We start from the raw sequence: 25,860 nt of genomic DNA on the forward strand, positions 1-25,860 counted from the left end.
TCCCCCGAGAAGACCGATTGTCTCAGGGATAGGTTCTATTTTGGAGCCCCTCTCCAAGTTTTCAGATGCTTTCCTCTGCCCGTTAGTACAATCTACGGAAACCTACCTTAAGGACACAAAAGCAGTCCTACAATTACTCAGGGACCTTCGTTTTGATCCAGAGAATCAGCTTTTGCTCAGTCTCGACGTGGAAAGCCTATACACCAGCCTCCCCCACGATGAGACCCTACCAATTATTGAGGAAGTTGAAGTTGAAAATATTTGTAAAGCGCTCTGTGGCCAAGCGGCTTCCTGGCGCTGAAAGATTGACTATTGCAGGTGGGAGGAGCACTAGGGAGAGGTTAAGAAGGGAAGGCTTGTGAGAAAAGATGAGTTTTGAGGGCCTTTCGGAAGTGCGGGTAGACAGTAATAGATCTGATGGTCAGCGAGAGGCTGTTCCAGAAGCGGGGAGCAAGGATGGAAAATCTGGTGCCACCTACTCTGGACTTGCGAAAGCGAGGAACGCTTAAAAGTGCCTGGCTAGAGGAGCGGAGAGTGCGGGAAGGAAGATAGTGGGTGATCATGGAATTAATAAAAACAGGGGCCGTGCGAGCGCGGGCCATGAAGACCATGCAACCCATCTTAAAAAGGATTCTCTGCAGGATGGGGAGCCAGTGAAGGGACCTAAGTAAAGGGGTGGTGTGATGAGATTTAGGGAGCCGAGGGATAAGACGGACTGCCTGATTCTGGATGGACTGGAATCGGCGCAGTTCGTAGGCAGTGTGAGAAGTTGGCCTGGTATATGATGCTCACTAGTTCTAGTGATCACCTTGTACCATGCCAAGCAACCCCCTTGGTGCAGGTTGTAAAGTCAACCTTATAGACAAGCTATCCTAGGGGTAGCATGGACTAAGCAGTCTTAGGCTAAACTCTGTAAAGGCATGTGAAGCAAGCTGTTTTACCATACACAATCCCTTAAATACCAAATGAAAGGACACCACACATATATATATTGAAAATATATATAGATTTATTTCTACAAATAACCCTGATACTCTTTATGAGCACAGAAGCAAATGCGTTAAAACAAAACACAGTTTAAATATACCAAAGTTGCACAATTATGGATGAGCCCTAGTGCCACCTAAACCATATACTAAAATAGTGGTATAAGAACCACTATGGGGAAAGTGAAGAGGCCTAGGGCCTGGGGAATCGCTGGAGCTGTTCGGGACTAGCAGTGAAGAAGTCGGGAAAGGCCCGCGGGACTCGGGTGCAGTGCGGAAAGTGCACGCATTACCAATGCAATATCAATGGTGCGTAAAAGTTACAAAGTTAGTTATTAAGGAACCTTCCGAGTGACCTAGAAGGATGAAAGTTTAGACACAGACACTAGAGTTGTGTACCAGTGTGGGAACACCGGCGTTGCTGAGTTACCTCACCCACAGGAAGCGGGTGCACAGGGTCGAAGTAGTGTCGGGTTTCGTCACGCAGGTCGATGGTGCTTGGAGCTGAAGATGCTGCAGGCGGCTCGATGTGAAGAGTTCCGGTGGATCCAAGGGTGGATCTGAAGAGGTGAAGACCTGAAAGCAGAGGGGACAATGTTCAAAGTCACTAGCCAGTGACTACCGTGGAACCAGGAAGGAACCAGGCGATGTCGGGTGCAAACAGGCGATGTTGTGAAGATTGTCTCTGCAGCCACGTGGACACGAAGAGGTCAAGGACGTCCAGGCGTTGGTCACGAGCTGTCCCACGAAGGCTCTCGCTGATGGCGGTGTCGGCAACTTGATTGGAGCAAACAGGCCTTGGCTAAAGCAAGCCACGCAGGAAGTGATTCAAGCTTCTCACTTGGACCAGCAAGGTCAGAGCGGCTGCTCCTTTTCAGGGGAGCAAGGGCCAGTCTGGAGCAACCAGACCAGCGGTGTAGTTCGTCGTTTTCGTCGCCAAGATGGCCGCTAGCCACGTGGCAAGTGGCCGGGATGGCGCGTCGAGTGGCACGATGCAAAAGGGCCCCACGCAGATCGTGGAGATGCTGGGGGGCTGATCTTCGGTGCAAGGGCTGCTCGAGGTTGGGGCTTCTCAAACCCCAAAGCACAGTGTCGAGGGTGCCTCGGATACTGCGCAGTCAGCTTCTCGGGGGGTCTTTCAAGAGGTCCGGTCCCACGTCTCTCAGTGCCTCCACGGGTCCCTTCTTTGCAGGGACTGTGGATCAGGCTGTGAGAAGTCTGGGAGTCTGGGTCTTGTCAGGCTCTGGGCTCGGGCTCCGGCTGGAGGCGGCGGCAAAGCAGACGTCGAGTTGCTGGATGGTGCCTGTGTTCACAGGGTGGCCACTCCTAGGCCACAAGGGAGATGCTCTTCAGTCTTCTGTGCAGCAGAATGTCGAAGTCCAGTCGTCTTCTTAGTTTCAAGTTGATTCAGGATGATCTGAAGTCTCAGAACACAGCTCCCACTCTTATTCGAATCTGGGTGGCCGGATCACCTACTAGGTCCCTCCTCTGGGTGGGACCAGGAAGGGGAGTGGTTACACCCCCTTTCCTTTGTCCAGTTTCGCGCCAGGACTGGGGCTGGAAGGCCCCAGCACCGGTTTGAACTGGCCTATGCACAGAGACACCTTGTGTGCCCCAGGCATGTCTGATTCTATTCAGCCCTGTCCTACCCAATACACAAAATCCTGTCTGGGGTGGTGCTAGCACCTCCCAAGGCAGGAAACCCTTTGTCCAAGCTGCCCTCGCTGGAAGGACTCCCAGCAACAGGAGGTCAGACTTGTGTCTGTGGTGGCAGCATCCATTTTGTGATGCTAAGGCTCAGTTTAACTTTAACCGGGGTTCAGGTTAGGTACATGTCGTGTCCCTCTAGAAGGGTGGAATGCTAAACCCGTCGCCAGAACTGGCGAGGGGGTAGTATTCCAATTCGTATGACACCTTACTCGACATGTTTTGATAAAGCCAAACCCAAGATAGCATTTAACCGCGAGGATTATAATGCACTTAAGAGTATATGGTATGGCAGTATCATGAAACAGCTAAAGGACATGGTTCCGAAAGCTGCAGACAGGCTCAGCTCATGCCAGAGCACCATCTCACATATTTCCAAGCACTCTGCCTCCAGGATTGATGAGGCCTTCCATAGGAGTGACTGATAGGAACATATGTGTCCATTTTAGGTTAGGTATAGGCTTACTACACCTAAGTAAGGGGTGGTTACACCGACTTACCCCAGCTGAGTGATCAGCCAGTTGTGTCAAATATGGAGGCCAGGCCAGGGGTGGCACAATACATGCTGCAGCCCCTGGTAGGCCTTGGAAGCACCTATGCCCTGGGTACCTGGGTACACTGTTACAGGGGCCAATAAAGTGAACCAGTTCCAATTTCGTTATGCACCTAAAGTACATGGGTAACAATTTAGAGAGAGAACAGCAGGCTGTGGGTCTGATTAGCAGGCCCACAGCCACATTAAGTCATAAACCAGTGAAGCAAAAAGCAAACATTTGGGGTGACCATAGGATAGCAGACCCTACTCTCCTACACAACCCCCCCCCCCCCCAAACGCAGGGACATTAGACTAACCTTGACCAGTTGTGTCTTCATGTTCTAAGTGGAAGTACCTGGAGAGACCATCTGCATTACCATGGTCAGTCCCTGGGCGGTGCTCCACTGTAAAGTCCATCCCCTGTAGGGAATGGACCACCTGAGCTGTTTGGGGTTTTCACCCTTCATCTGATTAAGCCATAAGAGGGGCTTATGGTCGGTCTGAATCTTGAAGTGAGTGCCAAACAAGTATGGTCTCAACTTCTTCAGGGCCCACACCACAGTAAAGGCCTCCCTCTCAATGGCTGACCAACGTTTCTCTCTGGGGGTCAGCCTTCTGCTAATGAAAGCAATGGGCTGGTCTTGACCATCTACATTAAGTTGTGAAAGCACAGCTCCCACTCCCAACTCAGAAGCATCTGTTTGGACCATCAACTCTCTTGAGTAGTCAGGACTCTTCAGGATAGGTGCAGAGCACATGGCCTTCTTCAGGTCATCAAATGCCTTTTGACAGTATTCTGTCTACTGAACCTTTTTGGGCATCTTCTTGGATGTCAGATCATTAAGAGGAGTCACAATGGACCCATAGTTCTTAACAAACTTCCTGTAGTACCCAGTCAGGCCCAAGAAAGCTCTGACCTGAGTCTGGGTAGTTGGAGGAGTCCAGTCCTTTATGGTCTGAATCTTACTCTCCAGTGGTTGAACTTGGCCTCCACCCACAAGGTGGCCCAAGTACACAACCTTACTCTGCCCTATCTGGCACTTGGTTGCCTTGATAGTGAGGCCTGCCTTTTGCAGAGCCTCTAGCACTTCCTTCAGGTGGACCAGGTGATCCTCCCAGGTGGAGCTAAAGACAGCAATATCGTCCTGATATGCTGCACAAAAGTCATCCAACCCAGTAAGGACTTGATTCACCAACCTTTGGAAGGTGGCAGGTGCATTTTTCAAACCAAAGGGCATCACCACAAACTGATAATGCCCACTGGGGGTAGAAAAGGCTGTTTTGGCTTTAGACTCCCCAGCTAACCTGATTTGCCAGTAGCCAGCTGTCAAGTCAAATGTGCTCAAATACTTGGCAGAAGCCAATTTGTCTATGAGCTCATCTGCCCTTGGAATTGGGTGTGCATCTGTCCTGGTGACAGCATTGAGTCCTCTGTAATCCACACAGAACCTCGTCTCTCTCTTTCCATCTTTGGTGTGAGGTTTGGGGACCAGAACCACTGGGCTAGCCCAGGGGCTCTCTGAAGGCTCAATGACACCTAATTCCAGCATCTTTTGTACCTCAGCCTTGATACAGTCTCTGACATGGTCAGGCTGCCTGTAAAAAAATTTCTTTACAGGAAGACTATCACCAGTGTCCACCACATGGGTACACCAGTTAGTCTGACTGGGTGTCAGGGAGAACATATGTCGGTATGACTGCAGAACCTGTCTACAGTCATGTTGCTGATGTTCAGTGAGGCTGCCATCTAAGGCCACACCATCAACTGAGCCATCCTCAGGATTCTGAGTCAGCAGGTCTGGGAGAGGGTCACTCTCTTCCTCCTGCCCCTCATCTGTAGCCATGAGCAAGCCCATGTCTCTCCTGTCAACATATGCTTTCAGCCTGTTAACATGGAGCACCCTGTGGGGGCTCCTGGGAGTTCCAAGGTCCACCAAGTAGGTAACCTCTCCCTTTTTCTCAAGGATTGTATGGGGTCCAGACCATTTGTCTTGGAGTGCTGCTGGGGCCACTGGCTCCAACACCCATACCTTCTGTCCAGGCTGGTACTCAGTCAGGACAGCCTTTTGGTCATGCCAGGCTTTCTGTAATTCCTGGCTAGCCTCAAGGTTTTTGGATGCCTTCTCCATATACTCAGCCATCCTGGAGCGGAGACCAAGTACATAGTCCACTATGTCTTGCTTGGGCTTTTTGAGAGGTAACTCCCAACCTTCCCTCACCAGACATAGGGGTCCTCTTACAGGGTGCCCAAACAACAATTCAAAGGGACTGAAGCCAACACCCTTTTGTGGGACCTCTCTGTAAGCAAACAGAAGGCAGGGCAGAAGGATATCCCATCTTCGCCTGAGCTTTTCAGGTAATCCTTTGATCATGCCCTTCAGGGTCTTGTTAAATCTTTCAACAAGCCCATTGCACTGTGGATGATAGGGAGTGGTGAACTTGTAGTTGACACCACATTCCTTCCACATAGCTGTCAAGTATCCTGACATGAAGTTTGCACCTCTATCAGATACTACCTCCTTAGGAAACCCCACTCTGGAGAAAACTCCAAGTAAGGCCCTGGCCACAACTGTTGTGGTCCTAAGTGGAATTGCCTCTGGGTACCTGGTGGCATGGTCCACCACCACCAGTATGAATCTGTGCCCAGATGCTGTAGGGGGATCCATTGGTCCAACAATGTCAATCCCTACCCTTTCAAAGGGCACCCCCACCACAGGTAGTGGTATCAGGGGGGCCTTTGTGGTACCACCTGCTTTGCCACTTGCTTGGCAGGTTACACAGGAGCGACAAAACTCCTTTGTATCTTCTGACATGTGAGGCCAGTGAAAGTGACAGACAAGTCTGTCCCATGTTTTGTTCTGGCCTAGGAGTCCTGCTAAGGGAATATCGTGGGCCAAGGTAAGAAGGAAGCCCCTAAATTGCAGAGGTATGACCAACCTCCTGGTTGTACCAGACTTGGGGTCTCTACCCTCTGAATAAAGGAGCCCATCATCCCAATAAACCTTATGGGTACCTTGAGCATTCCCAGCAGCCTCAGCAGCAGCCTGCTGTCTGAGGGGTTCAAGAGAGGGACAGGATAGCTGATCCTGCCCCAAATCTGCCCTAGAAGGTCCCCCTGTCCCCAGAAACTCAACCTGATCAGGTTCAAGCTCTATAGGGACAGTTCCTTCAGGGGTCTCAGAATCATCTTCCTGTGAAGGCTGGTCCTTACTTGTAGGCATTTGGGAAGGCACAGCCTTTACCCTCCTGTTCCTTGTCTTGGGAGGTATTTGGTCCATTGTTCCAGGATCCAAGACCTGAGGTTCAGAGAGGCACTTTTTGGCCTGTGACCTGGTCACAGCAAGGACATGTGATGATATCCCTAACATCTCTGCATGAGTCCTGTACTCAACTTCTGACCATAGAGAGCTCTCCAGGTCATTGCCCAACAAACATTCTACTGGGAGATCAGCACTAACCACAACTCTATTTAGGCCAGTTACCCCTCCCCAGGAAAAGTTAACAATTGCCACACTATGTGTTGTAGTGACATTGCTGGCATTGGTCACCAGGTAATTATCACCTGGTATGTACTGTCCAGGGTCCACAAAGCTAGGCGTCACCATAGTGACACTGGCACATGTGTCCCTGTATGCTTGAGCCACTTTTTCATTAATCAGAGGTGTCTGTCTGTACTTGCCCAAATTATTGGGACTGACAGTAGGGGAAAATTCAATCTCCCCATCACAAATCAGAACAGCCTGTGTGGGGATTCTGACTAGGTCAGAATCTCCCTCAGTTCCCAAGGTGATACCCACTACCCCCTTAGTCTGTGGACCAACACTGCCAACTGTACTAGTGGGTGCAGGTGCCTTAGGGGCTGCAGTGTTGGGGGCTCCACCCTTTTTACAATCACTTGTCCAGTGAGTGGTGTTTTTGCAAAAGCTACACCAGGGTTTTCTTTGACCTTCTTTCTTCTTCTTCTTGGAAGTTTGGGACCCACCCTCAGGATTAGTTTGGGGCCCTGTTGAAGACTTCTGGTCTTTAGCGTTCTGCTCCCCACCCTTCTGGTCTGTTTTCTTTTGGTCACCACCCTGGTTCTGGTTCTTTTGCTTAACTCTGATTCTAACCCATTTGTCTGCCCTCTTTCCCAATTCTTGGGGAGAGGTTAGATCTGAGTCAACCAAATGTTGATGCAACTGCTGGTTCTGACAGTTATTTAAAATCTGTTCTCTCATAAGCAAATTGTACAATCCTTCATAGTCTGTAACCTTACTTCCCAGCAACCAGCCCTCCAGAGCCTTAGTGGCACATTCAACAAATTCAGACCAGTCCTGAGTCTGTGTCTTCTGGGTATCTCTGAACATTAACCTGTACTGTTCAGTGGTTAAGCCTAACCCATCAATCAGAGCACTCTTCAGGACCAGGTAGTTTCTAGAATCCCCATCACTAACTGTGAGGAGTCTGTCTCGGCCTCTACCTTCAAAGGAGAGCCACAAGATTGCTGCCCACTGATCCTGAGGGACCTGCTGTACTTTGCAAGCTCTCTCAAGTGCAGTCATCCATTTGTGGATATCATCCCCAACTTTGTAGGGGGGCACAATCTTACTCAGGTTTCTATTGTCATAGGACCTGTCTTTATCCTTAGGGATAGTGCTGCCACCAGTGGATCCTCATCCACTCTCTCCAGGCTGCCTTACTCTAGCAAGTTTCTCTTTGGCCAGGGCAACTTCTAATTCTTGCTTCTGGATCCTAAGTTCAGCCTCTCTCATTTTGGCCTCATGTTCCCTTCTCTGAGGGCTAGTCAACTCCCTTCTGGAGTTGCCATAAGAACCTCTAGAAACATGGGAAGTATTGGATTCACCTGAGTGATTCCTCCTCCTATGCTCCTGGTTCAGTCCATTTGGGAGTCTGAAGGGGTTGGGCCCACCTTCAGTCCCAAATAAGCTTACGTTAGCCTGGTTAAGCCTGCTGACTATCATCAGACCCACTTTCTTCCTCCTCCTCCTCTTCTTCCTCATCCTCTGGCTGAGTATCTCGTGACCTGGTCTTCCTCATCTATGTGGATAACAGGGGCAGGGGCATCAGTGTTTTCTTCTTCAGAAGGAGAACCTCCATCACCAGTCCCTGAGGGGCCTGGTTTGGAGTTCTTTAGAGCTTCAGACTGGTCTAAAAGCTCTCTGAGGTGTCCTGCTGTAGGAGTAGGGCCTGTTTTGATTCCTCTCATGGAACACAGTTGCCTCAATTCCTTAAAAGGAAAGATAGCAAATTTGGATGGTGCCCTTGGAGGGTCACTCTCAACAGAGATGGGTCCAGTGGATCCCTCTGCTCCAGACATTGCTCTAGTGTGATGGATGTGTTGCAATCTACCTACACTTGTGTTTTCCTACAAAACCTATCTAGTAGTTGTAGTCAGGGTGTGTTACTCCCTATCCTCTACAACAACTAAGTTCAGTAGAACCTAAGTATACTAGTCTTGTTTTAGTGTACCTATCAGGTACCTGTATGATCTTTCAAATGATACTCTCAAAGATTGTAATGGTAAAACAACAGCAAGCTCAAATCCCAATCCGCTGCTCACCAATGTGAGAAGTTGGCCTGGTATATGATGCTCACTAGTTCTAGTGATCACCTTGTACCATGCCAAGAAACCCCCTTGGTGCAGGTTGTAAAGTCAACCTTATAGACAAGCTATCCTAGGGGTAGCATGGACTAAGCAGTCTTAGGCTAAACTCTGTAAAGGCATGTGAAGCAAGCTGTTTTACCATACACAATCCCTTGAATACCAAATGAAAGGACACCACACAGATATATATTGAAAATATATATAGATTTATTTCTACAAATAACCCTGATACTCTTTATGAGCACAGAAGCAAATGCGTTAAAACAAAACACAGTTTAAATATACCACAGTTGCACAATTATGGATGAGCCCTAGGGGCCACCTAAACCATATTCTAAAATAGTGGTATAAGAACCACTATGGGGAAAGTGAAGAGGCCTAGGGCCTGGGGAATCGCTGGAGCTGTTCGGGACTAGCAGTGAAGAAGTCGGGAAAGGCCCGCGGGACTCGGGTGCAGTGCGGAAAGTGCACGCATTACCAATGCAATGTCAATGGTGCGTAAAAGTTACAAAGTTAGCTATTAAGGAACCTTCCGAGTGACCTAGAAGGATGAAACTTTAGACACAGACACTAGAGGTGTGTACCAGTGTGGGAACACCGGCGTTGCTGAGTTACCTCACCCACAGGAAGCGGGTGCACAGGGTCGAAGTAGTGTCGGGTTTCGTCACGCAGGTCGATGGTGCTTGGAGCTGAAGATGCTGCAGGCGGCTCGATGTGAAGAGTTCCGGTGGATCCAAGGGTGGATCTGAAGAGGTGAAGACCTGAAAGCAGAGGGGACAATGTTCAAAGTCACTAGCCAGTGACTACCGTGGAACCAGGAAGGAACCAGGCGATGTCGGGTGAAAACAGGCGATGTCGTGAAGATTGTCTCTGCAGCCACGTGGACACGAAGAGGTCAAGGACGTCCAGGCGTTGGTCACGAGCTGTCCCACGAAGGCTCTCGCTGATGGCGGTGTCGGCAACTTGATTGGAGCAAACAGGCCTTGGCTAAAGCAAGCCACGCAGGAAGTGATTCAAGCTTCTCACTCGGACCAGCAAGGTCAGAGCGGCTGCTCCTTTTCAGGGGAGCAAGGGCCAGTCTGGAGCAACCAGACCAGCGGTGTAGTTCGTCGTTTTCGTCGCCAAGATGGCCGCTAGCCACGTGGCAAGTGGCCGGGATGGCGCGTCGAGTGGCACGATGCAAAAGGGCCCCACGCAGATCGTGGAGATGCTGGGGGGCTGATCTTCGGTGCAAGGGCTGCTTGAGGTTGGGGCTTCTCAAACCCCAAAGCACAGTGTCGAGGGTGCCTCGGATACTGCGCAGTCAGCTTCTCGGGGGGTCTTTCAAGAGGTCCGGTCCCACGTCTCTCGGTGCCTCCACAGGTCCCTTCTTTGCAAGGACTGTGGATCAGGCTGTGAGAAGTCTGGGAGTCTGGGTCTTGTCAAGCTCTGGGCTCGGGCTCCGGCTGGAGGCGGCGGCAAAGCAGACGTCGAGTTGCTGGATGGTGCCTGTGTTCACAGGGTGGCCACTCCTAGGCCACAAGGGAGATGCTCTTCAGTCTTCTGTGCAGCAGAATGTCGAAGTCCAGTCGTCTTCTTAGTTTCAAGTTGATTCAGGATGATCTGAAGTATCAGAACACAGCTCCCACTCTTATTCGAATCTGGGGGGCCGGATCACCTACTAGGTCCCTCCTCTGGATGGGACCAGGAAGGTGAGTGGTTACACCCCCTTTCCTTTGTCCAGTTTCGTGCCAGGACTGGGGCTGGAAGGACCCAGCACCGGTTTGAACTGGCCTATGCACAGAGACACCTTGTGTGCCCCAGGCATGTCTGATTCTATTCAGCCCTGTCCTACCCAATACACAAAATCCTGTCTGGGGTGGTGCTAGCACCTCCCAAGGCAGGAAACCCTTTGTCCAAGCTGCCCTCGCTGGAAGGACTCCCAGCAACAGGAGGTCAGACTTGTGTCTGTGGTGGCAGCATCCATTTTGTGATGCTAAGGCTCAGTTTAACTTTAACCGGGGTTCAGGTTAGGTACATGTCGTGTCCCTCTAGAAGGGTGGAATGCTACCCCCGTCGCCAGAACTGGCGAGGGGGTAGTATTCCAATTCGTATGACACCTTACTCGACATGTTTTGATTAAGCCAAACCCAAGATAGCATTTAACCGCGAGGATTATAATGCACTTAAGAGTATATGGTATGGCAGTATCATGAAACAGCTAAAGGACATGGTTCCGAAAGCTGCAGACAGGCTCAGTTCATGCCAGAGCACCATCTCACTTATTTCCAAGCACTCTGCCTCCAGGATTGATGAGGCCTTCCATAGGAGTGACTGATAGGAACATATGTGTCCATTTTAGGTTAGGTATAGGCTTACTACACCTAAGTAAGGGGTGTTTACACCGACTTACCCCAGCTGAGTGATCAGCCAGTTGTGTCAAATATGGAGGCCAGGCCAGAGGTGGCACAATACATGCTGCAGCCCCTGGTAGGCCTTGGAAGCACCTATGCCCTGGGTACCTGGGTACACTGTTACAGGGGCCAATAAGGTGAACCAGTTCCAATTTCGTTATGCACCTAAAGTACATGGGTAACAATTTAGAGAGAGAACAGCAGGCTGTGGGTCTGATTAGCAGGCCCACAGCCACATTAAGTCATAAACCAGTGAAGCAAAAAGCAAAAATTTGGGGTGACCATAGGATAGCAGACCCTACTCTCCTACAGGCAGGAATGCCCGCGTACAAGCAGTTCCCATAGTTCAACCGTGAAAGAATCATGGCCAAAACAATAATTTTGAGGGCATCGAAAGAGAAAAAGCGAGAGATCTTGCGGATAGTCCTCAGAGACAGAAAACAGGATGAAACAACAGAGCTAACCTGGGGACGCATGGAGAGGTCCTGACTGACTTTGATTCCCAGGGTTCTAACTGAGACAGAGGGAACCGGGGGAGGACCAAAGGTGGAAGGCCAGAAGGCAGGGGTCCAGGGGCAGGTGGAGCCACCGGTCAGGACCAACTCCGTCTTGTCCAGATTAAGCTTTAGTTGGTTTTGTTTCATCCAGTCGGGAATAAAAATGAGTGTGGTTTGAAATTTGAGGATGAAATCAGGGTCGTGGGAAAGGTCAAAAACAAGTTGAAGGTCATCAGCGTAGTTGTACACGGAGACCTCCATGTTTAACAGAGAAACAATAAGGGGATAGATGTAGAGGTTGAAGAGAAGAGGGGAAAGGGAGGAACCTTGGGGGACCCCACAGGGCACCACGCGAGAGGGGGCAGAAAAACCAGCGAGGCAAACAGCCTGCATCCGACTTTGGAGAAATGAGGCGAGCCAAGAGAAAGCGGTACCCTGGATGCCCGCTGCCCTGACACGGTCGAGAAGGATGGAATGGTCGACCGTGCTATACATCTCAGACTGGAAATACCAAACACCTAGAGGGGTAGTCCTGGAATGCTTCGCATTAGCCCAGACAAAAAATGTCTTTGAATTCAAGAGTACCATCTATCTCCAGAGCCATGGTATCAGCATGGGGAGCACCTTAGCCCCAAGTCTGGCAGGGCTGTATGTCAACCACATGGAGACAAACAAGATCCTCCATACAGACAACCCGTACAGACAGCACATAATCACCTGGAAAAGGTATATTGATGATGTGCTGGTCATCTGGCAAGGGAATCCACTGTCAGTTACACAATTCATGGAATGGCTAAATGTCCAAAATCAATACCTAAAATTTACCCACTCAGTGTCCAAGGAATCATTGGTCTTCCTTGACCTGAATATTTACTACGACCCACTTCAAGCCTACGGCGATAAATTGCCTACTTAGGTACGACAGCTTCCATCCCCGACACCTCCGGAACAATCTACCATATGGGCAGTTCCATCGTTTGAGAAGAAACTGCACAGACATGGCCGCCTACAAGTCGCAAGCATCTGACCTGAAAACAAAACTGAAAAAGAGGCAATCATAAATGCAGCCATGAAGAGGGCCAGAAATAACAATAGAGAGGCCTTACTAGACGACAAAGTACAATCCAGCACGGAACAAACGAGACCCATATGTGTAACTACATATAGTACACACTCCAACGAAGTGTCCAAACATTGGCGGATCCTTACATGTGGGGCACTGAAATTTGAAAAAACACTTTTCGCACACAAAAAAGTTAAGAATCTCAAGGATATCCTTGTCCATACCCGTCCCAAACAAATGGAACAACTACCACTAGCCACACATGGAATACAGGGCCATTACCCATGTGGCAACTGCGGGAGTTGCCACCTCACAAGTGACATTCAGCAACGGTACGAAATGGGACCAGCGCAAATTGACCAACTGCAATAGTAAGAATTTAGTTTACATGAGCACCTGTCCCTGTGGCCTAGAATACATATGTATGACCACTAGAGCAATAAAGGTACGATTGAACGAACATAAGAGCAACATTCGGTGCAAAAAAAAGCACCACCAAAATGGCCACCCATTTCCTAGAAAGTCAACACTGTGTCAATGATATAATGTGGACAATCATAGAGCAATTACCGTCAGAGGCAGGACTCTTTGAGAAAGAGCAACGTTGGGTGTTCAGATTGGGCACCCACGTCAGAGGTCTCAATGACGAAATACCATAGGGCCAACTCACATAAACTACTACATATAACATTTCAACATCCTGACCCAGCAGTATGTCTTGCAAAACAACTTTTCTAAAGAAGTGTAGAAGGTCTGAATCAGCTAACGTATTGTACACACTAGATTCCCACTTGGAAGTAACCCTCAACAAAGGACACTGGAAGGAATCAATGTACGTTAAAAATACATCTAAACCCGGGTCTAAATGCATGAAACATCTGAGTCAGGGCATAGAGCATGAAATTTCGACCTATGCGCTTACACTTGGCCTAAGGCCCTTTCTCATACACCCAGTAGAAAACCAGGGACTCCGTGATACATATCATGGGTCATCAGAGAACTGTAGATCGGCTCCCGTGGCTAGTCGGCACGGGCTTATGCACACCCTTATATTGCAAACTTTATAAGTCAGCGATTTCATACCGCTAATAGAACTGTAGGGATGAGCGCTTCAGTCATCCCCGACAATAAACAACAGCAACGCTGAAAACACGTGTCTCGCTAGCGCACTAGTGCAGAGACACATTATCCCTCCCAGCACGGGCCCAGTAGAATACCGGTTAAATGCAAGCGTGGAGCAGCGTTAAACCAATGCGCATGGGCAGACAAACCCGATCAGTCTGCACAGATGCGACAAACCACTACACCGGATAATCCGAACATGGGCATTTGGAAAGGACTAATTTATCAATTAGAAGGATAATTGGCAATCAGGATCAGTATAAAAACGAGAACTGACCGACAGATCAACACTCGCAGCGGAGCCGCGTATGGGGCAGTCTAGAGGGATTTTCTCTGAGGCATCGTGAGTATAAAACAATGGGAACCAGGTTGAAAAGCCACAGACAATGTAAGTACTTGCAAACATTGATACTCTGTATTACCCTCAGGTAGCGAACCAGCACGAAGACCCCAACGTTCCTGAGGCTCATGAGGCATTGAAAATTAACCCATAACAGTATGCCTTTCATAACGTTCTCTGCACTAACTACAAACCCTTAATTTTAGAACAACTTTGAGAAGCTGAATTGATGCACAACCAAGTTAACCCTTGAAAGTGTGATAGTTTTATAGAGTGTGTGCTTTATGTTAAGTGTTTGTGTGTCTTGTCATTGTTCCTTTTTTCACGCCAGGCACGATTTCACACATAGAATGACATCTTGTCTAGAGATCGAAGCCCGCACATATTGATCTTTTTTTCCCACAGGTCACTGTACCTCTGGAAGCAGAGAAGTGGACTACCACAAAAAAATGTTTATCCCCTTCTTCTGCAGGTCAGCTGAATAGCGACAAATAAAAGCGAAATTGTAGGTACATTGCATAACCTGCACCATATCTCACTTTTGTAAATAACACATTTTTAAAGTAGAGAAACGTGAGTAAGGTGGGGATTTGTGTACCCCGTCCTGAAGAAGGCGTTCCACACTCCGAAACATGTTGACACACACACACAGGAGGTGATGCACATTGTCCTGCATTTCACACCTCCATTTAATCACCCCTTTTAATAGCACCAGCCCGGGGGCCCATTAAAATTTATTTTGTGATTACCCCACGAGCCAGGCACTTTTTAAACATCACTCGTCGATAACCTCACCACTCACGCACATAAAACAAAAACAAAAACCCTCACACACACCCCACATAGTCAGTGAACAAGTGCTCCCGCGTAGTCGCAGGTCGTAGCACGTCGCATCCCGTAGAGGGGTGCGAAGACCCCAATGATGAAGCATGACACCAAGGGTCCTTTTGGTGTGTGAGGGGTATTTTACCAACACTGGGCGCCCCTAACCATAGTTGGGAAACCCAATCCGTCATAAGAGTGGATTCATTTTGTTTATGTTGAGACAGGGTGGTGCCAGCAGCTGACAGTTCCAGGTGATGAATGTATCAATCAATCAATCAATCATGCCATTTGTATAGCGCACTACTCATCTGGGAGGGTCTCAAGGCGCTTGGGGGGAGGGGTATGCTACTGCTCGAACAGCCAGGTCTTGAGTTGTTTCCTGAAGGCGAGATGGTCCTGGGTCAGCCGAAGGTGGATGGGGAGGGAGTTCCAAGTCTTGGCAGCCAGGTAAGAGAAGGATCTTCCTCCGGCGGTGGCTCTTCGGATGCGTGGTACGGCTGCGAGGGCGAGGCTGGTGGACCGTAGCTGGCGGGTGAGCGTGTAGAAGGTCAGGCGGTCGTTAAGGTACTTGGGGCCCAGGTCGTGGAGAGACTTGTGTGCGTGGGTGAGGAGCCGGAACGTGATCCTCTTGTCGACGGGGAGCCAGTGCAGGTTCCTCAGGTGGCTGGAGATGTGGCTGCGTCAGGGGACATCCAGGATGAGTCGGGCGGAGGCGTTCTGGATGCGCTGGAGTCTTTTCTGTAGCTTGGCTGTGGTTCCGGCGTAGAGGGCGTTTCCGTAGTCCAGTCGGCTGGTGACGAGTGTCTGGGTGACAGTCTTCCTGGTCTCGGTCGGGATCCAGCGGAAGATCTTGCGAAGCATACGCAGGATGTTGAAGCACGATGAGGAGACGGCGTTGACTTGTCTGGTCATCGAGAGGGAGGGGTCCAGGATGAAGCCCAGGTTGCATGCGTGGTCGGTTGGCTTGGGTGCAGTGCCCAGGGCTGGGGGCCACCAGGAGTCGTCCCAGGCGGAGGGCGAAGATCCCAGGATGCGGACTTCCGTCTTGTCCGAGTTCAGTTTCAGGCGGCTGTCCTTCATCCACTCGGCGACGTCTTTCATCCCTTCGTGTAGGCAGGTTCTGGCGGTGTCGGGGTCTCTGGTGAGGGAGAGGATCAGCTGGGTGTCGTCGGCGTAAGAGAGGATGTTGAGGTTGTGCTGGCGTGCGATGGCTGCGAGAGGTTTCATGTAGATGTTGAAGAGGGTGGGGCTGAGTGAAGATCCTTGCGGGACGCCGCAGAATACTTCAGTGGCCTCGGAGCGAAACGGGGGGAGGCGGACTCTTTGTGTTCTACCGGCGAGGAACGAGATGATCCACTCCAGTGCCTTCTCTTGGATACCGATGTTGCTGAGGCGCTGGACTAGGGTGCGGTGGCAGACCGTGTCGAACGCAGCGGAGAGGTCCAGGAGGATGAGGGCCACTGTTTCCCCCTTGTCGAGCAGGGTCCGGATGTCGTCGGTGACTGCGATGAGGGCGGTCTCGGTGCTGTGGTTGGCTCTGAAGCCGGACTGCGAGGGGTCGAGGGATCCGTTCGTCTCGAGGAAGGAGGTCAGCTGTCTGTTGACGATCTTCTCGATGACTTTAGCAGGAAAAGGGAGGAGCGAGATGGGGCGGAAGTTTTTGAGATCGGTGGGGTCCGCTGTAGGTTTCTTCAGGAGGGCGCTGATCTCGGCGTGCTTCCAGCTCTCCGGGAAGGTGGCGGTGTTGAAGGAGGCGTTGATGATGTTCCGGAGTTGGGGTGCGAAGGTGGAGTCGGCCTTGTTGAAGATGTGGTGTGGGCAGGGGTCGGTCGGTGATCCGGAGTGGATGGTGTTCATCGTGCGGGCTGTGTCTTCGGTGGTCACCGTGGTCCAGGTGCGAAGGGTGGCGGTGGGGGGCGTTGGTTCGACGGTTGGGTGCGTGGGTGGGGCGCCGAAGCTGTTGTGGATGTCGGCGATCTTGCGGTGGAAGAACGAGGCGAGGGAGTCGCAGAGGTCTTGTGACGGAGTGATGTCGTTGGTGCCGGTGCTGGGGTTGGAGAACTCCTTGACGATAGTGAAGAGCTCTTTGCTGTCGTGGGCGTTGTTGTCCAGTCGTTCCTTCAGGGATTTCTTCTTGGTGGTGCGGATGAGCTGGTGGTGCTTGCGGGTAGCGTGTTTGAGGGCGGTCATGTTGTCGGTGGTCCGGTCGAGGAGCCAGGCTTTCTCGAGGGTGCTTTTAAACAACAAGAGGAACTTAAGAGCGGACGATATTTAATGGGGTCCAGTGTACATGTCCAAGTCTAGAGCACACAGAAGGATACAAAGTTCCCCGAGGGAGGGGGGGGTTTCAGTGTGGAGAGGTAAATGAAGAGTGTCCAGTCAAGGAACTGGGAAGTTCCTCTGTCGGAACTAGAGAGCCTCACACACCCAGAGCGTTAGGTGTGGAACACACCCTGACTGTAGGGTGTCCAGTGTCATCATCGGCTCACTGCTCCTCGTCAGACCGGCGCTGCAATGTCTGACGGAGTGCCAGAAGGCACCCTTTTGACGGAGTTCTTTTGTTCCTTGCCGATGGTGTGTGAGAGTCAGAAGGAAGGTGGTGTAGTCAGTGCAGAGTGAGTGAATATTAAAATAGGGTAACCAGTCCACAATGGATTTTATTGGCGTGGCTGCTTCCCTAATTAAAAGGGGGTGAGAGGGGAGCTAGAGACTGTGGTAGGATTCAGACCCTAACTCAACCACCTGGTGTGGTCAACATGTTTCTCGCCATCCGGCGATTCGTCAGGACCAAGACAAAGTACTACACGTGAAAAAGAGTGATAAAAAAGCTCATTCGAAAGGTAAAAAGCAAATACAACCTCACTGGGTCGGGTAAAAAGAGGGCCTGGGGTCCTGCTCTAGTTAGGCGACCTAAGAGTTGAAGGAAAAACAAAGAAAGCAAGTTAGGCCATATCTCAAGAGTATGATTATGCATTGAGATAGTGTAAGGTGACTTTAGGTCTATTGCTCTCCACACTGTGGGGTATGGGGGGGAAACGTGCAGGGAGTACATTCATACAGGCCATTCATAATTGGTCTAAGTATGGCACGACTATAATCTCTCAATGGAGACCTCAGAATGTAGTGAATAAATAAATCTTAGCTGTGAAGCCGAATCTATCCATGTAGCACCCAATCCAGGGAGACAAGAAGGAAGACAAAGCGGAAAGTTCTTACCCTTAGGGAGAGTAACATAGGCCTCGCAGTATGCTCCCGTGAGGCCAGCGCTGTCTGATGGTAATACCTGCGGAATATGGAGGGGCAGGTATGCATTTGTAAAATAAGGGACATAGGGTAAGTCATAAGTGCCTGGTAATGGGGGCTCCCCCGAGGGGGGAAGTCCCGGGAACAATCAGTGAGAAGCGCTTAGAGGGCACAGGGGTGGATACTTAGTGGCCCTCCCAGGTAAAAATGCCTAGTAACACGGAATTGGTAATCTGGTGGGTATGGAGGCAGAGCCTCTGTCTAAGCGGGGAGTCTGCATATTAGAGGCGTCCCCAGCGTGGGGCACAGTCCGCACGGAGGGCGCCATGTGACAAATCGCGCCCACCGTCTGTAGGCGCAAGTGTAGTAAGCACCGAAATCCAGCGGAATACCGCGTGAAAACAAAACAAAACAAGCCAAAGCTCGTAGGATACAGACTCATGGGCATACGTGGGATTAGGGACAGGTGCAGGAGGACGCTCCCTACCTCCTGAGCCGACGTCCGTAGAGTGGCAAGAGGGCGGGGGGCCCCCGGGAGAGCTGTAGGCTGAGCCCGCACTCAACTGGGTAGCGAGGCTGCCAGAGTTGGTGTGATTGTGGTTGGGAAGGGGGGGGGGAGGAGAAGGAGAGGGGAAGGAAGGGAAAAAAAAGGAAAAAACAAGGGTGGGACAGCGAGAGGGAGAGAGCGGGCTTACCTCAGTCCGGGCGCTGGGACGGTGGACACACCTACCCCTCACGCTCGCGGCACCTGGTCAGGGTGCGGAGCAACTGGTGGTGGGTCCCAGTGGTTACCGCCTATAAGAAGGCTGGCCGATCGTATCTGCACGCGCCACGGGTGCAGTGGCGACTCTCGCGCGTCATGCACATGCGCACCGGGAACCTAGAACCCGGAGGAGAGGGTGGCGATCGTGGCGGCCATGTTGAAGGATGCAGTGGCGATTGTCGCGCGTCATGCGCATGCGCACCGGGGACCCAGAAACTAGAGAAGTCGGAATAGATTGGTGGCGGTCGTGGTGGCCATTTTGGAAAAGGTCACTGATGCGAGCAGTGGTCGGACGTGTGGACTGCTTGGGGCACATAGGGTGCTGTGTACCGCTCAGGCTGATTAAATAATAAGTGTGGGGTCCAGTCAGATCACCACTCATGCAGGGAGGCTGCATGACCGTTTAAGTGGAGGGGAAGGGGAACTGGGGGGCGGAGGGTTGTTGGATGGGGGAGGGGTTGTGTGGCCACTAATCACTGATGCTCACCTTTGTTGGTCAAGCATGGGTAGGGGATGTACCAGAACTAGATAGGAGTTCACCTAGAAACGGAGGCCCAGGGGACCGCATCGTTGAGTCCTACTGTGTCCAGCTGTAGGCGATGCACCCATCTCTGTTCCAGTTTAAACAGTGCCTGTCTGGACAAGGCTGGTTGGGACTCGAGCACTAACCATTGAATGCTGTCTGCAGAATGGTTGTGATGTTGGTAGTGTTCATAAAGTCTCGTGTGGGTCCTGGAGCACCGTATGTTGCTTTTGTGCTCCGTTATTCTCAACTTTACTTGTCTCATAGTCATCCCTACATAAAATTTATCACAGGGACAGATCAGGAGGTAGATGCATTTAGTGCTGAGACAGTTGGTGTGTCTAATGAGTTTCCATGTGAAGGAGTCCGTAAGTCTGATTTCTTTACATTGTTTGGACTGAGGACATACTGCACTTCCACACCTAACGCTCTGGGTGTGTGAGGCTCTCTAGTTCCGACAGAGGAACTTCCCAGTTCCTTGACTGGACACTCTTCATTTACCTCTCCACACTGAACCCCCCCCCCCCTCCCTCGGGGAACTTTGTATCCTTCTGGGTTTCTCGAGGGTGCGGCAGGTCTTCTTGGAGTCCTTGAGGTCGTCGGTGAACCAGGATGCCTTCTTGCTTCTGGGTCTGCTGGGAGGGTTCTTTAGTGGCGCGAGGTCGTCGGCGCAGGCGGTCAGCCACTGTGTGAAGTTGCGGGCTGCTTCGTTGGGGTCCGTTGTGTTGGCGGGTGGGCTCTGGCTGAGGGAGGTGGTGAGCTGGTCTGCGGTGATCTTGCTCCAATTCCTGTGAGGTACCTGTTGCGGGTGGTGGTGGGTCGTGGATCTTTTGAAGCTGAAGTGGACGCAGCTGTGGTCGGTCCAGTGGAGTCCGGTGGCGTGGCTGAAGGTGATGTACTTGCTGGAAGAGAAGACGGGATCAAGCGTGTGGCCGGCGTAGTGGGTGGGGGTGTTGACCAGTTGCTTGAGTCCGAGGTTGGCGAGGTTTTCCAGCAGGGCGGTGGTGTTGCGGTCCTTGTTGTTCTCCAGGTGGAAGTTGAGGTCCCCGAGGAGGATGTAGTCAGTGGAGGGGAGGGCGTGCGGGCTGATGAAGTCTGTGATGTCTTCGCTGAATTGTGTGCGTGGTTCCGGGGGTCTGTAGACGAGGGTGCCTCTGAGGGTCGTCTTAGGGTCGGTGTGAATCTGGAAGTGGAGATGTTCGGCTGCGGCGAAGGAGTCGTTGGCGTCGGTCGTGATGCGGATGGTGTTCCTGTGGACGATGGCGATGCCACCTCCGGTCTGGTTGATACGGTCCCTCCTGATGATCTTGTACCCGTCCGGGATGGCGATGGCGATGTCGGGTGCAGAGGAGGCGTTCATCCAGGTTTCCGTGAGGAAGGCGACGTCCGGTGATGTAGCGTCGAGGAGGTTCCAGAGTTCCACGGCGTGTCTGTGGACGGAGCGGGTGTTGATCAGGATGCACTTGAGGTGGTTGCTGCTGGTGTTTGTCTTGGCAGGTGCGGGGCAGGTTCGGAGGCAGGTGAACTTGCAGGTGCAGCAGGTGAAGGGTCCGTGGGTGCGTCTCGGGGTGGCTCGGCAGCAGGCGTGGGTCCGGCCGGCATTGAGTGCGTTGAGAGTGGCGGCGTCGTAGGTCAGTCGGGTCGTCTTGCCTCGGCGGGGAGGGCCAGGGGTCCTGGCGCTGGGCGCGGGCCAGGCGCAGACGGGCTTACCTTTGGCACGCCTTCGGCGCTCAATCGGCGCTCCCGCTGCGCGCGTCCGCTGCACGGTCGCTCTGGGGGCGTCATAAGTAAGGAGCCGGGGGGGAGGAGCAGCTGGGTGGCGGGAGCGGGGCGGCGAATGGAATCACAGGGGGGCAGGGCCGCAGGGAGGCAGCGGCGGGAAATTCCAAGAAGCAGCGGGCAGCGGGAAATTCCCAGGAGCAGCGGGAAATTCCTAGGAGCAGCGGGAAATTCCCAGGAGCAGCGGGCAGTGAGCGAAGGAATCTGCAAGCAGGAGGCGGCAAAGGCAGGCAGGAGCGGCAGCAGTGAGTGGGGCGACCAAGCCCTGTGGAGGGCTGAGCGGTACATGTATACATCACCATCAAGATGTGGTTCATGATGCAAAATATATGCTTTTTTGGCATATGCTGCTCTGCATTAGCAACAACCATTTTATCGCCAAACAACATTGCATACTTGTAGCATGACCAGATTCCCAAAACAAAAAACATGGACAGGTCATAAACATAGATGTAGGACTACAGTTTACACTGGTGGCTGGCTGGATTTTGGTACAGGCAGTGACCTCTTGTCTGCAGTGAAAAGGGTCATGCTGGCGGTTCGGACACGCTGTTGGCCTGATGGCTGGTATAGTGACATTCTTGCTGTGTTGTAGAAAGAGAAGCGAGATCCCGAGAGAAAATGCCTCTCTTTAAAGGTTTTCCCTTCCAACAACAAACTCATCTGGAGTGGTCACACCGTAACATCTCCAGTAGTGAGAAGTGAGCATGCGCACATCTCTTTAACACCAGTACGTACTCAGCCATTACTCAAAAATAGGGACATTTCTGTGCTCATCCCAGACACTATCCAAAAACCGGGACATTTATTCAGTTTGGAGGAAAGTGTCGGGAAATCGGGACACTTCACGAGAAACCGGGAAGTTAGGTCACCCTAATACTTGCCAACTAACACTGTAAGGAGGGGGACGGGACCTTGGAGGGCGGGCCTCCAGCGGAAAAGTACCTAAGAGGCATTTTTACCCCCACCTGGACCTCAAGCCCCATCCTCCAAAAAGAAGAAAACAAAGATTCCTGGTGCCGATGTCCTGGGATGTTTACACATGCCTTAATGATGTTCGGCACCCCAAGCCTCCAATAACGATCTGAAAATCGGAACATCATTATAAAATCCACTGTTTAGAGTGTTTTTCAACTCGTTTTCCTTGCCACCGTGTGATATTGCTTCCTCAGCGTCTGTGTGTCAGGGGGGCGATATCGTGTGCTTACCGTGTGAGTTGGTAGGTCTGCATCGGCAAAACGCTATTGGCGTTGACAATGCTGGGTTACTTTGGAAGGGAACTTTTGCCAGAAACGCGGAGTTTAAAGCACCCAACATGCGAGTTGAACACTTGTAATCAGCACAGCACCCAATTAACACTCACACAGGTAGAAAGGTCCAGAATAGTAATACCACTGACAACGACAAGTTCCAGGCTGACTTTGTCAAAGTCGACACCAGTGACCCGGATATACAAACCAACAAGCTGGAAATGTTGTGTTTTGCGAGTGACATTCTGGCCCTCAGTCTGCCTCTACTGTCCTTTCGCTCTCTGCGCCGCCCACTTAGTGCCAGGCTGAACCAATTGGAACGCGAAAAGAGTAGAACATGCTGTTATTATAGCAAGTCATGGCCGAAGGCGGGGCATGTATTCAGGGCGCTGCGGTGTGAGATGGTACGTGCTTGTCACGTGACCCGACGTAATCGCTTGGGTCGTTTCCTGTGATGGGAACCAGTGGCAGCTCTGAACTCAGTATTGCAATCTGAAAGCGAGCCGGCATAAGCAACTGTATGAGCTGTCCCTCCTGCTCTGTCCCAGGTCTTCCTACCCTGCTCACCCAGGCTTCTCGGTGTACATGAGCGCCTGGCACGTCCCCCCGCACAGTCACCGTCGCCATGGCCTCCAACATGGACCGGGAGATGATCCTTGCTGACTTCCAGGTACATGGGAATGAAGTATGGGTCTGTGGTTTTAGTAGGATTTATATATTGCATTAATTCCGACATGACAGACGCTGCGGCCAACATAAGGCACTGCCTTCAGCAGAGGTTCATCTAGATTTAACCTGGCAGAGGGACAAAGAAGACTGCCACATACAACAACGATTGTCCGTCCTGACTTTAAATAGACATCCTGACAGGAATTGGGTAGCTGCACTTGTTTAATTTGAAACGGAGCTTGCCAGCACTTCTCATGAGGTGTCGAATAGTTTTAGTGGGAGAGTAATGACACTTCTCTAAAACAAATAGGTATTCTCAGATATTCTTATATTTCCATTTCGAGCACCGGTAGCAAGGAATTTCACAGCAGATGTTGGGACTACGTGTTCAGCAATCTCAGATTTTATTTGCATTGTCATGCTTTTTGTGATTGGCATGTTGTGTTGAAATAATCTTCCAAGCAAGCTCAACATATATTAATATTCCTGTCATAGGATTTTAGATTCTCCACGAGTTTGTCCGCGTGCACCTTTGGAAGGATTTGTGGAACTGTGGGTACCCATATGGCATTCATGTGCTTTATTCACAAGGAACGGGTGCCCACTACTTGGGTGTTAATAACCTTGGCGTGGGCGGGGTCCCGTTTGATATGCCTGTGGTGCTTGCATACAAACAGGCAGGTGTTCTGCGAAGCCATCTAGTGGAAACCGTTTTGAAGATATCAGTTTAGTTTCATTCGATTGATATTCATTCGATTGATATTCATTCGAACTATAGCATCCTTGGCTTTGTACACGAGGGTGTCTGTGTGGTGTATGATATGTATACAAACTGTTCTCTGGTTCCAGGACTCTACACCTGGCAGTTGAAAACTGATCCTGGAGTCTATGGCCATGTGTTTTCCTAGTTGGGGTGTCCCATATCAATACACAAAATGTGATTCCTTGGCTAAACTTTGTCAACCATACTTTAGTGCCTAGTTTTCCACCGACAAACCTAACACACAGAACCAGTGAATTCACTGGGTTAGTGTCAGCCATTAGAGTAAAAGAAGATTGGCTGCCTATCGTAGTAATATGGGCTATGTTTCCATTGTGAGGTGATAAACCATGATGTGTGTGTTTTTTATATGTAAATTCTTTTGGTTGACCTTGAATGGGATGGCAGTTCTGGTTTACAGCACTGATTTTGAGGCCTTTACACTAGAAGTGCTGTGCAATCTTCCTCCATTAAGAATTCAGGCAAGACACCACCATTGAATGTACACAGTTTTTGTAGCTTTTATGTAGCATTGTGCAGATTTATTCTTCAGGGGCTGGACATCTTATAGGGACTCCAACGTCCCCAAGGAAGTGGGTGGTATTCCTAGTTGTTTGCCTTCATAGCAGCGCCCAGCAGAAATTGCAGTAAGTCGCTCTATATTACTCAGTGTAAATGTCCCACGGACCACTGGCAATTTATAGGTCAAAGCTGATCAGCCATCGCAGCTGTCTGGTTTGCTATAGATATCTTGGGGACTTTCGAAAAGCTTTCCTGGGAATGCATTCAGCTCATTGCTTACTATGGCTTTATGGTTTGTCACTCCAATTTGCTTGTTTTCCATTTGCTGGCTTTATTTGTTTTAGGTCGTTCAGTGTTAGTCCATCCATTCCACGGAGGGAAGCTTATTTACTGTATTCTTCCGAGTGCTCATTTTCTGTGAACAGGCCTTTAAAGATTGTTCTTAGCTAGTTGCATTTGCTGTGCATTTAAACACAGAGGTCAAATGTCAGGCTCTGTCTTCTGAGGATGCTTGGTGTTTACTTTTCCTTCTCCTACTTCAAAGTGATAGAATTTTTGTGACAATCTTGCTGTGAAAGAAAAGTCTTTTTTGTAGCACACAACATTTTAAATGTCTGTTAATAAATTGTGCAGGTATTTCAGAATCGATCAGAATTAGGAACGCACAAATAGAGCACTTTTTTGTAATTCTGAAGTATGGTAGAAACAAATATTTTAATACTATCAAAACAAATCAATACACTAGGTAATGTAATTTCCCCACATTATCTTTTGTGCGCTGTGTAGTTTTTTCTGTTAAACTGTATTTCTGTGCAAATGTAATGGCATTTATAATTGAGAATGTGCTATCTGTAATGGCAGTGTGCTACCACACCATGCACTCTCCACTTCACGCCACTCCACTCTACTATATGCCACTCAACTCCGCATCACTGCACTCTACACCACTCTACTTGCTCCACTCTACGACTCTACTCTACAGCAGTCCACTCTACGCCACTGCACTCTACTCCACGCAACTGCACTTTGCAACACTGAACTCTATGCCACTACACTGTACTCCAATGCACTCTACATCATTCTACACAACTGTACTCCACTCTACACCACTGTACTCCACGCAACTCTACTCTACACCACTGAACTCCGTGCACCTCTGCACTGTACACCACTCCTCTTTGCCCTGTATCATCCTCCATTCTGCCCCACACCACTTCACCCTACCCTGCACAACTCTCCACCATACCCAATCAACTGCACCCTCACCTCTACGCTGCT

At 50.5% G+C, this 25,860-nt stretch overlaps 1 protein-coding gene and 1 long non-coding RNA gene across 3 annotated transcripts in view; one reads left to right on the plus strand and one right to left on the minus strand.

The window, feature by feature from the left end:
• The window catches only part of LOC144807822 (uncharacterized), a 134,933-nt gene extending 112,144 nt beyond the window's left edge, over positions 1-22,789 (minus strand). The window contains exon 1 of the long non-coding RNA XR_013606463.1: positions 22,590-22,789. This is a non-coding gene — a long non-coding RNA (uncharacterized LOC144807822). The remainder of the gene's footprint in view (positions 1-22,589) is intronic.
• A 256-nt stretch (positions 22,790-23,045) lies between these two features.
• FAF1 (Fas associated factor 1) overlaps positions 23,046-25,860 on the plus strand; it is a 1,925,838-nt gene continuing 1,923,023 nt past the window's right edge. The window contains exon 1 of one of the 2 annotated variants that reach the window (XM_078671305.1): positions 23,046-23,301. In XM_078671305.1, the coding sequence (XP_078527431.1) occupies positions 23,257-23,301 (45 nt within the window). In that variant the 5' untranslated portion in view covers positions 23,046-23,256. The remainder of the gene's footprint in view (positions 23,302-25,860) is intronic. The other variant, XM_078671297.1, reaches the window with a different exon arrangement.

Source organism: Lissotriton helveticus, chromosome 1_2 (assembly GCF_964261635.1).
Source record: "Lissotriton helveticus chromosome 1_2, aLisHel1.1, whole genome shotgun sequence".
Classification (NCBI taxonomy): Eukaryota; Metazoa; Chordata; class Amphibia; order Caudata; family Salamandridae; genus Lissotriton; species Lissotriton helveticus.